At 38.3% G+C, this 12,980-nt stretch overlaps 2 protein-coding genes across 2 annotated transcripts in view; both read right to left on the bottom strand.

Moving 5' to 3' along the window:
* iars1 (isoleucyl-tRNA synthetase 1) overlaps positions 1-8,984 on the bottom strand; it is a 46,905-nt gene extending 37,921 nt beyond the window's left edge. Inside the window, exons 1-10 of the mRNA XM_029502935.1 lie at positions 8,939-8,984; positions 7,914-8,037; positions 6,994-7,150; positions 6,785-6,904; positions 6,477-6,559; positions 6,105-6,222; positions 5,858-6,005; positions 2,200-2,287; positions 840-900; positions 542-637 (exon numbers count right to left, since the gene is read on the bottom strand). Coding sequence (XP_029358795.1) covers positions 542-637; positions 840-900; positions 2,200-2,287; positions 5,858-6,005; positions 6,105-6,222; positions 6,477-6,559; positions 6,785-6,904; positions 6,994-7,150; positions 7,914-8,032 — 990 coding nt within the window. The 5' untranslated portion in view covers positions 8,033-8,037; positions 8,939-8,984. The remainder of the gene's footprint in view (positions 1-541; positions 638-839; positions 901-2,199; positions 2,288-5,857; positions 6,006-6,104; positions 6,223-6,476; positions 6,560-6,784; positions 6,905-6,993; positions 7,151-7,913; positions 8,038-8,938) is intronic.
* Positions 8,985-9,986: 1,002 nt separating this feature from the next.
* Positions 9,987-12,284, bottom strand: rpl29 (ribosomal protein L29). Its single transcript, XM_029502674.1, has 4 exons — positions 12,244-12,284; positions 11,767-11,819; positions 11,263-11,327; positions 9,987-10,169 (listed from the first exon to the last, which is right to left on the bottom strand). Exons 2-4 carry the CDS (start codon positions 11,801-11,803, stop codon positions 10,077-10,079), a joined length of 195 nt encoding a protein of 64 aa, XP_029358534.1. The 5' UTR covers positions 11,804-11,819; positions 12,244-12,284; the 3' UTR covers positions 9,987-10,076.
* Positions 12,285-12,980: the final 696 nt, after the last annotated feature.

The following is a 12,980-nucleotide window of genomic DNA, read 5'->3' as shown; positions in this document are numbered from 1 at the left end:
TGGAGTTCTGAATTAAAACTTTTTTATGATAAATAATAGTATCGTAAGTATTGATTTCATGAAAAAGAAAACATCTTTGGGATTTAGTGCTATAGCCTCCTGAAACAAAATAAGCTTGCAGTGGCTAAAAGGACAAAAAAATTATTCAAGAAGAGAAAACAAAAAACAAATAGAGGAGCATGTGGTTCATGTTATTTCAGATTGTCCACAATATATATCTGTGATCCATTAGTGGTCTCAATACATGACGAAAACAACAGTGAATGATTGTGGGGCTTGTCAGCATGGAATGATTTTCTGCTTTGGTTAATATTTGTTCCTTTCATGCCATTATACCCTCCTGTAACTTTGGCAAAGTCTTTATCATTGGGCAACCTCGAAATTTCTGTCATTTTATAGATTAAAGGATTCATAAGTTGGCTGAGAGATACTCAGCACAGCAGTAATGATAGAAACTCCATAATATAAATCAAAGTTTTTTTGTGTGGTTACAACAAAGGCTAAGAAAAAAAGCAGGAAATTGTTAAAAGACAACACTTACAGCTCCAAAGTAAGGTGCCTGGTGGACCACTCCTGTGCCCTCTTCCTCCTTGACGTAGTTATCCATCACCACCTGGAATGCTCCTTTCTCCCCACACTGAAGGGAAAGAAGGACGTGGAGAATAGGATAATGGGGAGGTGAGCGAAGAAGAAGCCAAACAGATGAAACCACAAGAAAACTTGAGAGGTGGATCAGGAAAATGTCAGTCTGTGGTCAGTGAGATATAGGTCTGCCTTTATTTCGTGACAAACCCACAGAAATATCAATCAGGATGGAAAATAGGAGAGATTGCACAAACCTTGATAAAGTAGTTGAAGAGAGGTTTGTATTTTTTCCCATTCAGCATCTTTCCAGGGAATCTGAAAACACAAAAAGTGAAAATCTTGATCAATTATTGTGATATTTTGACAAATCTGTAGAAAAGCATACAGGCTAGACTCAAAAAAGGAAACAGCAACCATGTTACACCACCATGGTTGCTGTTTAGATACTATATGACGCTATATGACGGATAGATAGATCACTTGTTTAAGACCTATTAAAAAATAAAATAAAAGAATTTTCCTGTTTGTGATCATGAGCATTCAGTTTTTCTTTGTAGTAGGGTTAGTATAGTAATAGAATATCATTGTCAGTAATGTGTTGTTCTCTGCCTCAGGATCACCTAAAATCTCCATTTAAGGTATGGATGATGGATGCTACCAGAGTACATCTTTTTTTTTTTTTCTGTTCCTGGCTAATCTGTCTAATATGCATTACCACTCAAAAGTTTGGACACACTTTCTCATTCAAATGAATAGGAAAGTGTGTCCAAACTTTTGAATGGGATGAGTGGATATGAAAATGCTCCATCAGGTATCAGTATACTCTGTCCTTTATTCACTCAAGTATACCTTTCCTACCTTCCCTTCCTCATTTTTTTCCTCTACTCCATTCCGTAATTTCCACTTTGCTTCAAAATCATCCTGTGAACTGGGAAATGGGCATTTGGTTTGCTTTCCACTGCAAAGACCCCACTACTGAAATACACCTCAGCTAATTCTCCCATTGCTAACTTTTTTCGTCATCACTCAACTTTGGAAGACAAATTATAGTCCATAGGCTGCCAAGTTGGGCGCTCACTGAAAGACAACTGATGGGTCTGAATATCATTAAATTTAAAGTCAAAATGTTTCAGTGCAGAGGCACTTTTAATGACCATCAAATACTATAAACATCTTCACACTATTGAGAGGTTCACCCTTGTCACTTGTATGAACTTTCATTGCTAATTAGACTGATGTAAACACCCAACAGCAAATACAGCTTATTAGGATTTTCATACACAGCTAATACTAGACACAGAAAGTGTCAAAAGCAGCAAGAAGCAACTATCAGAGCTTATCAAATAACCTTCAAGTTTTATCAGTTTCAGTATAAATGAATATGCTAATAGCAATATTTTTTTAAATTAAAGCAATCAATCAATTAAGTATTGGCAAAAGAAGCAATAATCATACGATGATTGATAATACATTGTAATGTACATTGTTCTCATGCTTCTGTTTCTAGTGGAACCGTGTATTTTGGCTGCCCTTACACTTAGGTAACTATATTTAGTTTTTTTTTGGTGTTGTTTGTTTGTTTGTTTTTTTTCCAAGTAGCTGTATTTTACTCACTTGTCCAGCATAGTGTATTCATTCTCTGACTTGAACAGCGCTCCGAGCCTGGCCTCCATCATAATGTAGGTCTTTTCTGTGGAGTTGTCTAAGAAACGAAGAGAAAAAACAAATGTGAACACATAGGGAACATTTTACATCCTTGGCTACAATTGCGTTTCGATATTTCTTGAAGTCTCATTATAAGATAGTGAAAGATGGTAAAGCATCACAAAATTCAGGTGCAAAGACAGCAAATGCACAGTCTTAGAATTTACTCTGGGGCAACCTCTAAATTGATGGCACTGTGACAAAGAGTGTAAAGAAACAACGCATAGGGACACAAAAGCATGTTTTGCTTTGGTAGCTTTGGGTGTCGGCACTATAATGAGGATCTCGATTTTATCCACACTCAGTTTTTTATAAAATTGAGATCTTGTGGCTTTCAGGCTGTTATTTAGAAGGCAACTATATAAACTCAAAAAATCCCCACACCTCCTTTTTCCTTTAAGTACAGCTTTCAAGCCTCACAGTGCATGAAATGAAATTGGAATAAAGATACTGATCGACGTGATGTGAAATGATTTTTTGCACTTTTTTAACGTCTGGTATCTAAATCACCGCTGCAGTGATATACGTCTATTGAACCGAATTTGATGTATGATAAATAGCAACTCCAATGTGGCTGCAATTCGCATACCTAACAGCCAAGCTACATGCAAGTGTGCTAAACCTGAATGTCACCTCTTGCTTTGTAATAATCCAGCCAGCCATAAAGTCAAGGTCAGGCAAGAAGCCCATAATATAGCTCCAATCGCTCGACCGAAACTAAGCTAAATGAATCCAATGTTGTTGAGATGTTAATGTAGAATAACTAACAATCTGGGAAGCTGGACACTCCTAGGAAGAAATTGGGGATTTTATAGGAAAAATAACAGAGGAGAGGTTAAGACTTGAAGGAATAATGGTTGTGAAGGGGGTAAAAACCAAACTGCCTGAGCCAGTGAAACACAAAAAACATAGAGAGGGAGGCAGCATCAATAAAAATAAAAAAAATAAAAAAGTCATCCTCTGTGTAGTGTGACAAATGACTGCACAGCTCAGACTTGCCACTGCTGTCAGCCATAAACAGTGACAGAGGCACTGAGGGGCAAGAGACACTGAAGAGAACATAAGTACAAGGAAAGGCAAAAACAGGTGGATGTGGAGACAAAGAGAGCATCACAAAAATGACGAGGGGAAAAGTGGGATGAAGATGGAGTGAGAGAGGGTGGGAGACAGAGAGGATATATACATGTATATGTAAAGTATTAGTCCCACATGCAGCGCAGAGAGGTGCACTGGCAATGACAGACTGTGCTTCAACAGTGCCCCCTGCAGGATTGAAAAGGCTAAGACAGGCTTATATGAATCTAGGTCAGCCTTTTAAAACCCGCAGTATCGCTCACAGGGAACCAAAAACTACAACAGGAGGGTAGAAGAAAAACAGTAGTCACCTCTCTGGAGTATTTTTTTTTCTATTTGAACAAGACCAACACTTATTTTAGGTGGCCTGATTTGAGGATCATCCATATTTCTCTGAACTGATCTCAACTGCATATAAGTGTACACACACAGACACACAAACACGCAAACACTAACAAGTGCTTTTCACTGAACTAAACTTTAAATGTCATAAGAAAACTCATTTGAAGTGGAAAATTATGGATCAATTCCATTAGCTGGTTTAGTTTAGGGTCCTGGTCCTGTTTTCACTGGCTTACTGAGACTTGAATAAATCAAAGCCGCTGTCAATACAATTAGCAACATCTGTGCTTTTGCTATCATGGCAACTTGTCTGCGCCGTTTCACCTAGACTCGTGACTCTTTTCCTCACAAACTTGCCTTATAAAATATTCACTTATTTTACAAGACATCTCTGCAAAGCCAAAAACATTAACATTACACTGATGGGATGTAACACATATTTGGGAAACTTTTTTCTCAGAAACTAGCCAAGCCTGGAAACAACAGAAAATAATTGTGTCAATTTGAATAGCCACGAAACAGTACCATGAAATACTGCCCAGCACATTTGCCGTAGGGAAGAAAATCTGTGAGGAAATTTCTTCTTTATTGGTAGTATTAGCAGCAGCTTCAGGTGCCCTGTTGGTGTATCTGTGTAATTGCAACGAAAGATGACACCCTACTAGTGAAACACTTTTGAGAGCGGAGGCTGGCACAAACTAACAATTCCAACACCAAATGAGCCTTACAACCAAAGTAAGTTTGAGCATGACTGATTCTTGATGCCCCAAAAGAACTAGCAAGTGCACATGTGTCTCTGGCAGCAATGTGGGGCCTTCTTCAGTTTTGACTGTGCTTTGAAACTTTGCTTGGTTTGTGTGTATTACAACCACCGTCAATGCGAAAATTAAGGCAGCTGGGAACAGTTTTTGGACCTCAGATGGTTCCTTTACTAAGACATTAATTTCAGATGGTGCCTTTATATTACCCTTTAAAATTATAAATCACTTCGTAGTACGATCTATATATAGATACCATTAGCATTAATTGTTTTTCGTCTAGATCCACTTCACTTGCCATGTTTTTTTTATGCACTTGGAATAAAGGCAGCATTTTTCATGAGTCCATAATTGCATCAGTCGTACTTTAGCATCAGTGTGGTGTCTGGCAATGTGCAATGCCTGATTGATTTCAGATAGCAAAGCTCCACTGAGAGAGATTCTCTTGTCATACAACAAAAAATTGTGTTATTTTATCAGCTATCACACAGCCAAAAGAAAGAAACTCCACCAAACACATTATGGTCCAGAAATCCTTTCCTCTGGGTGCAATTTTCCAAGGCTGTACTCCTCCTCTGCTAATTTGTTCTTGTTTGTTCTTTCTGAATAAAAACACCCATCAGCAGAAACTGAGGTCCACAACACTTAACCCACAAGGGAAACAAGATTTCCAGTCAGAGCAACTTTGGCCATCGGGTACAACATTTAAGCAGCATCATTCAACAAAACTACCAATCCCATTCCCAGAAATACAAATAATCCCCAACACAAACACGCTTGTCAGCAGGATGTGCAAGCACATTTTTTTCTCCGACAATCATTTGAAGAAACTAGACATCAACAACAAAGCACTGCCGTTTTCTTTTCAACACATCAGTGGTTCTTTCTATCAGTATAGGTGGCTAAACCCTGATATTTCCAGAACCTAAGCTGTGTCCCAGTTTCAATCCAGGCACCAGCTCTTGAGTAGAAATCTGAAAATAAATATACTTGAAATAGTAAATATGCATAACAAAACACGTTGATTTTTGAGGTCACTGTTGATTGACATTTTTTTAATCAATGGCAGTGTATAAAGAAAAGGTGCTACTGACATCTGGATACAAATTAAAGTAACTGGGTATGATGTGACACAACTCAAAAAAAAACAAACAAAAAAACAAAAAAACAAAACATCAGAAAAACATCAAATAACTAGTAAATAAAGTACCTCTGTTAAGTTTAATCAGCAACAATATAATATCAATGCAAAAGGGCAAATATTACATCAGGCCTTACTAGTCTAAAATGAAGTTATTTACTGCAAACACAATATATTAAAATGAATCAGCACTGTGTAGAATAATGCACTGTGAAACTGAGACACCACACCTGTGCCAAGTTTTACCTCTTACCTTTTACTTTGACATATAGGAGCTCAGGGTTGACACAGAGGGCCAGATTGCTGGGCAGTGTCCAGGGTGTTGTTGTCCAGGCGATCAAAGCAACATTTTGATCGTCAACCAACGGGAAGGTGACGATCACAGATGGATCCTGAACGTCCTGCAGGCAAAAGTGAAACATGGTTTGAGAATAGAATAATAACAGACTTCTTTTTGTTATTCCACCAGCAAAGCTGTGAGGGGAATATATTCTGGCAACCTTGTAGTTCTGGTTGGACTCAAAGTTGGAGAGAGGGGTGTTGCAGGCAGTGGAGTAAGGCATGACTTTGACACCTCGGTAAACCAAACCTTTGTCATACAACTGTTTAAACACCCACCTGTGTAAGCAAAACAAACAAAAAAAAAAGGGGTTAAAATGAGGTAACACCAAAGAGGTAAACAAGAGGTAAAATCAAGACATGAATGATTTGTATTGTATTTATTTTTTTCATGTTGTCAAGATATGACAAAGAGGGGATACTCAATTCTATGTTATTTAAATAAACTATAAATTCAGTAAAGTACAGTACAAATTACATAATATTAAGCAAAAGTGATAATCACTAAATAGCATATTTGCAAACACACATACCAAACAGTCTCCATGAACCATGGGTACAGAGTCTTATAGTCATTCTTGAAGTCAATCCACCTGCCCATTCGTCTCACTGAGGTCTGAAATTTGAATCACACAAAAATAAAAATAAATGAATCAATGAATAGTGTTGTGCCACAATTCATGCATGCACAATTCAGATATTCATGCCCTGCCCGGATCATTCCATGATGTGACTTTTGTTGATCCTGGTTCCGACCTACAAAAAAAAACTAACCTGGTCTAACACCTGTTAAAAAAATTACATCACATGAGCATACTATTGTTCCATCTTGTATACTCACCTCCCACTCATTAGAGTATCTCATGACAATGTTTCTGCACTCCTTGTTGTACTGAGCAATACCCATCTTGGCCACATCATCAGGCCCTTTGATCCCCAATGTCTTATCAATCTCGTACTCCTACAAAAACACACAAAACAAAGAGAAATTGTTTAAAGATTTTTCAGTACAATTATTTTTTTAACAATATTCAATCGAAAAATTCTTACCACAGGGAGGCCATGACAGTCCCAGCCAAAGCGCCGATCCACATGGAAGCCACTTTGATGGGCAAAGCGAGTAACAATGTCCTTGATGGTGCCAGCCAGGATGTGACCATAGTGGGGTAGTCCTGTGGCAAAAGGAGGGCCATCGTAGAAGGTGTACCTGTATGGAAAATAGGCAGCTAAATTTTTGGAAAAAAATTGGAAATCTGGCCATTTGCTCAACAGTATTTTTTGGACATGAGCTTATATACAAAATGGCGGAGACAATTTATTCTTTGGAACGAAAAAAATTGATGAGCATCGAAAGTCAACATCAACAATCCTTCAGCATACAAGAACAAGCAGCATTTTAGCCGTTTTCTCAGCCTGAACAACAGAAGAGAGTATGGAAGAACAGTAACAACATTTGGGGTAAAAAAATTTTTTGAATGTTCTGATACCAGACAGTGTATTTGCCATAAGATGTTCATGCTAATGCCCTTCTACTGACATAGTTATAAGCATTGGGCTTTTTTTTTAATGATAGTATCAGGGAGATTTACCCAGCAAATATCCAGTCAAAAATCTAACATTGGTTAGGGTCAGTCAGATTTTAGGGTTAGAACTCTTAGAATTAGATCAGTTAATAAAGATAACATTTAATATTTATAGTTAATGCTCACTGACACATGGCAAAACCTGTTATTAAGTCATTTAAACAGAGCTCAATGGTCCATTGTTCAAAGTTAATATGCTGGGTATAAAAGACTAAGAACAGGTTAGCCAGGAAATACATCTTCTTGATTTGATCAAATTATTTAACTATCACTAGGGCAATGAAAATCACAAGATGGCTATGTTGTTGAGTACTGTGCATTGTGACAGATATTACATTTTAATATATATTGCTTAGTAAATTAATTAGACAAAATAAATGGATTTACCTAGGCCTGTTCTTGGACTGCTTGAGGCACTCCTGGAAGCAGTCCTTGTCTTGCCAAAAACGCAAGATCTTCTCCTCCTCAGAGGGAAAGCTGATGGACTCAGGGACAGGTTCCACCATGGTGTCTGTCAAAACAAAGAGGAAAAAAGTTACTAAAACAGGACAATTCCACTATACTTAGCACTGAACATGTCACAAAGATGGAACGATGAGTCTTGACTTGTGTCTCAATGAAGACCGTGAGATAAAAATTTATAGAAGGAAAGAATGAACTATATTAAATTTAATTAAATTTCTGTTTCAGTATACAAAACTAGATACAGGAATATCCGTTCGTCTTGAAAAAGTGAATTCAAGCAGTGTCTTTTCAGCTAAATACGGCAGAAGGAAGCAAATCACCAAAGACCACATGAGGTGCTTTTAGCAAAACCTAATTGTTGTCATATGTGAGTACTGTCAAGCAATACTAAAAACTCTAGACCATGGCACAATTTTTATTTCTCTGTGAAGAAAACGGGTATTCAAAGGCACTGTGTCTGTTGCTAAACAGGTTTTGAGTCTAACAGCAAGCATGCATTGTGTCAAGTTAAGAAGATCAATAACATGCATTTGTCCTTTCCTGTCAATGTCTCTGTTCCTTATTAACAAACGTCCTGTCAAACCCTGTCTGTGCTCGGTAGTTTGTCTACACAAAATGCAGTCGTCATTACAATTTAAGATGATTTCCAACAGCCTACTCTCACGTCCAACTTCTAGATGCAGAAACTCTCTCCAAACTACTTATTTGGATCCCTTAAATCACTTTTACACAGCAGTTGGATCGGTGGGATGACGCCTCCTTGTTGTGAGCTAGCAGGCTAAAGCTAGCCGGTCAAAGCTTCAGATGGGTAGCTTGTAGCTAAACGGGCTCAAAAGTTTATCAGAAACTGCGTTTGGAGGCTCACACATCCGCACAGACGATCGGCGAAACGTGACAGCGATCGGAGCTGTGTGTTGCGATAATATGCTTTGAATGGACACACTCACATGTTGTCCGCCGCCGCCGGCTGCAGAGAGAGACGAGAAATGATGCAAGCTTCAGTCAGAGAAGGGGCGGAAGTGACGACAGATCGTAAATCCATTTGCAGCATCAAAATAAAATGCTTTATTAATTGATTTACTGAAAAACGTAAATTTATTTGTTTAGTCTCAAAGACTACAAACGAAACCATATAACTATTTAATACATCGATAAAATGAGGTAACCCTCCCCTACTCTTCTCTATAAACTACCCGTAAAACTTGGCAGCACCAGCAAATCTGTTGGTGTTTAAAAGATGGCTTTTCCTTATTTGGGAACGAGGAATTATTTATTTATTTTGCGTCGAAATAAATATCCCACTTTGATTAAGTTGGCGTCTGTGGTCTGCAGGCAGTCCCTGCGGTGTGTCTGATGCATCGTTAGCTGGAGAGATTGTATAGATATATAAGCAGGTGTGAGCTCTTGGAAATCAAATTAGTCAGATTTCAAGAATCACAGCAAAGACTGTGTCTAAATTACAGTTCTCCTTTTCAATAAATATGAAGAATTTTTTTTATTTCTCCTTTCAGCATTCACCTTCCTCACTTCATAATTTTCCTTGGCCAGCAAGACCAAACCATTGGAGCAGTCAATAGATAATTTTGATTGGATGCAGCTGCTCTTTGGCTTTTCAGTAAATATTGGCATGGCTGAGTGGTGGTTAATATCATTGCCTCACAACAAGGTTCTGGGTTCAATTCTTAGGCCTGGGCACGTGCGCCGTGTCAGCATCCATGACCCTGACAGATATGCAGTATAGTTGATGCGATAATCAGCCAGGCGGTCGCTTGACATTTTACTCAAACTGCACCCAGGCACTTCATCTGGCTCTTGTTTATGAGGAGCTTTGAAATGTCATCTACACTTCGGCCAGCCTAAATGTTTTAATTATTTAGCTTAATTGATGCGAGGAGTAAAGAGAAAATATTACATGAAATAAACAATGTGCACCTAAATTAAACAATTCCATGTTTCAGAGAGACAGTAGGACTGACAATAGAAACAAAAGAACAGTTTGATGTTTGTTAACAAAGCATAGCTTTATTGTGATGGTTGAAACAATCTATGGAACATCGACAGACATGGAGGTGACTGGATAGCAGCTTATTTCTGCTTAGCTGCCTTCTGTGCCGCCTTCATGCCTTTCTTGTTGTGCTTCTTGGCAAAGCGCATGTTCCTCAGGAATTTAGGGTCCACCTGCAATAAAACATGAAAAATAATATTACAAAACAAGTCAAAAGACAGGAAGTTCACATGTGTAAAAAGATAGAGCACCTCCAAAATTATTTTTATTTGGAAACAAGCACTTGTTTACATTATAGATGGAAATAGTGGGAAAGATTTGCATATAAGAAAGTAGTACTGTGACTGGTACTGATTTAATTAGGTGTGGAACTGAGCAATAAAAAACATGCAGTGAGGCCATTATAATTGTCCAGGCCATAATATTCTTTGCCTCAGTCAGTGGTCTATGTTGATTTTGCACTGTTTGCATCAGTAACTACTTAGACCATAGGATATATTTCACATTCCCAAGTAAGAGAGGTGATGGAGGATACAGCATCCTCTGTAATTCAGTAATCCAGCTGCAGCAACTGAGCCTGTCTCACAGATCAACATATGGAGAGGCATTTCAAGTGATGCTTTCAGCATTTCAAAAATTCAAGGTGCTTGGCTAGTATGACACTTTGTATACCTTGGAAAATAGATTATCATTCAACCCCCATGCTTCTGCAGGTAACAGACTTAGTATAACCCTTCTCTGTGGCAGCCAAATACAACAACCACGCCAAAAAAAAAAAAACAATCACCCATCTAATAAAACACATTGCCGGTTAGCCGAAAATAAAATAAGAATAGAGCATGCAGCACCCTGAATCAGGAATCTACAACAAATGGGTTGTGATTTCCAAATTTCCAAAGAAAATGGGTTGATGACATATTCATGTCATATTTTAGTATGAGCTCCTAACTCCTCAACAGCGTTCATGTAAGCTTCCAAACTAGATTTCTAAAAATGTTCAACTTTATGAATGCATGAACATATCTACCTCTCTAACATGCCTTTAAAAGGATATACAAATGGATATCATGCAAATCAATGCAGCTGAAACCATGTTGACTGAACAGCATTTTGTTGGCAATACACAACGTCAATCCTCACGCAATCAACTATAAAACTGTCTTCACATCAAGATTCCCAAGTCTTAACTCTCTCCATATAACGTCCAAACTTCCAGACCTTATAAATGTAAACACACTGATTGCACAGCTTTGTAATAATACATACCCCCTTCAGTGACTCATAACGCTGAGATCTTGGCTTCTTGATGCCGTTCCTGTGGGCTTTACGGGCTGTGCAGACATAAGAGTGAACAATTAGGAATTACAGGTTGATTCTTAATATTAGAACAATAAAATGGATTTGGAAGAGGACAAGCTTGTAACTTTAGTGATGATAAATGATTTTAAAGCGGTCACCCTTGTGATCTTGTACTGCCACATTCATTTTCATGCACGAATTAACATGACTGATAAGTATATCAACCCCTCAGACCAGTCTATTTGGTGTATTGCACTGTACTAATATTTGTTGTGCCACTGCTTATCTTGTGCTGCGATGAACATGCAATCTCAGATTTATACATAGATTTAACCTTTTCTTCTCCTCGGAATAGTTCTGATCTCATTTTATAAAACAAGTTCAGAGAGCCTGCAAAGTAAGAATATCATTGCATCGTATGACCTACCAATTATTTATATGAACATATAAAGCGAGTGGAGTCATACTTACACTGGTTGTGGGTTGTGTGGTTCTTAGACTTGGCCATTTCGACACTGGTTTATCTGTAAAGAGAGGAGCAGTGAACAGTGTGGATATGGCAGAACTGTTATTAGCATGTTAGCGCACATTGCTAACCAGCAGGGGAAAACCTGTCAGAAAATATAGCCACATGAATGTACGGCTTAAAACTAAATGAAAGAGCAGCATGTAAACGTGAACTTCAGTATGAAACACATTTTATTTACAGTCAACAGAGCGGAAACAGCGCCGGGGCCATCAGCTGCTGCTCAGCTACACGAAGCGTTAGCGCTTCAAAAAGTGCCGTTTTTATCTTTTATTGAGGCTCACAGGTAAAACATACGGCAACGAACATACAACAGATAAGGTGCTTTATTTAAAAAACAGGCTGTTTCTGTGCAGACACGTAATATGCGCGAAGATTGATTAAGATTTTAAGGCTCCACCAAAGTGGGGAAAAATAGATACCTGCCACACGAACAGACGACAACCGGAAGAGAAAGAAATTCGCCCCCGGAAGAAGAAGAAGAGTCGCCACAGGAGGATGATGTCATTGGGCGCTGTTTGATGACATCGCCCCCTGTTGGTGATTTGTATCAGGGCGGACGGGAGTCCACAGGAAGCCGCTGGATGTCAGTCTGTTCCCATTCATTCATTAATTCATTCAGTCATTCATCTTCTACCGCTTAGCCGTTTCCGTGTTGTTGGGGGGTGCTGGAGCTAATCCCGGGTCACACTGGACAGACTGTTCACATGACACTCAGGAATTAAAGCAAACAAAATAAAATCTAATCTGAAGCTGCACGAGTCGCAATAAAATCCACTTCATAAGGAGCAACTGTCAAAACTAACAGTCAATAATTTCACTCCTTAGAAAGATTATAATGTTGTGTCTTAGACACTATAAACAAGTTATGAGTGAGATGAAATTGAAATTGTAAAATGAATATTAATTTTGCAGAGTGCAATGATAACATTACGGGTGGCAGCATAGTGCAGCTATCAGTTGTAGTGTGTGTATACCTCTGTATGTACCACAATACAGAACCACAAACAACCTGTACTGTAGTGTAGGCTTGCGTATTTGTATATTTTTTTATTTTATTTGAATAATATGATTTCTTGTGTAAAAATGTCAGGATTAAAGCCACAGTATAGTTTCCATCCGTGGTCTCTTGGCAGCTTGGTGTAACAGGGAAAATGTA

Source organism: Echeneis naucrates, chromosome 5 (assembly GCF_900963305.1).
Source record: "Echeneis naucrates chromosome 5, fEcheNa1.1, whole genome shotgun sequence".
NCBI classification, from domain to species: domain Eukaryota; kingdom Metazoa; phylum Chordata; class Actinopteri; order Carangiformes; family Echeneidae; genus Echeneis; species Echeneis naucrates.
This window is presented reverse-complemented; position numbering and strand designations above follow the sequence as displayed.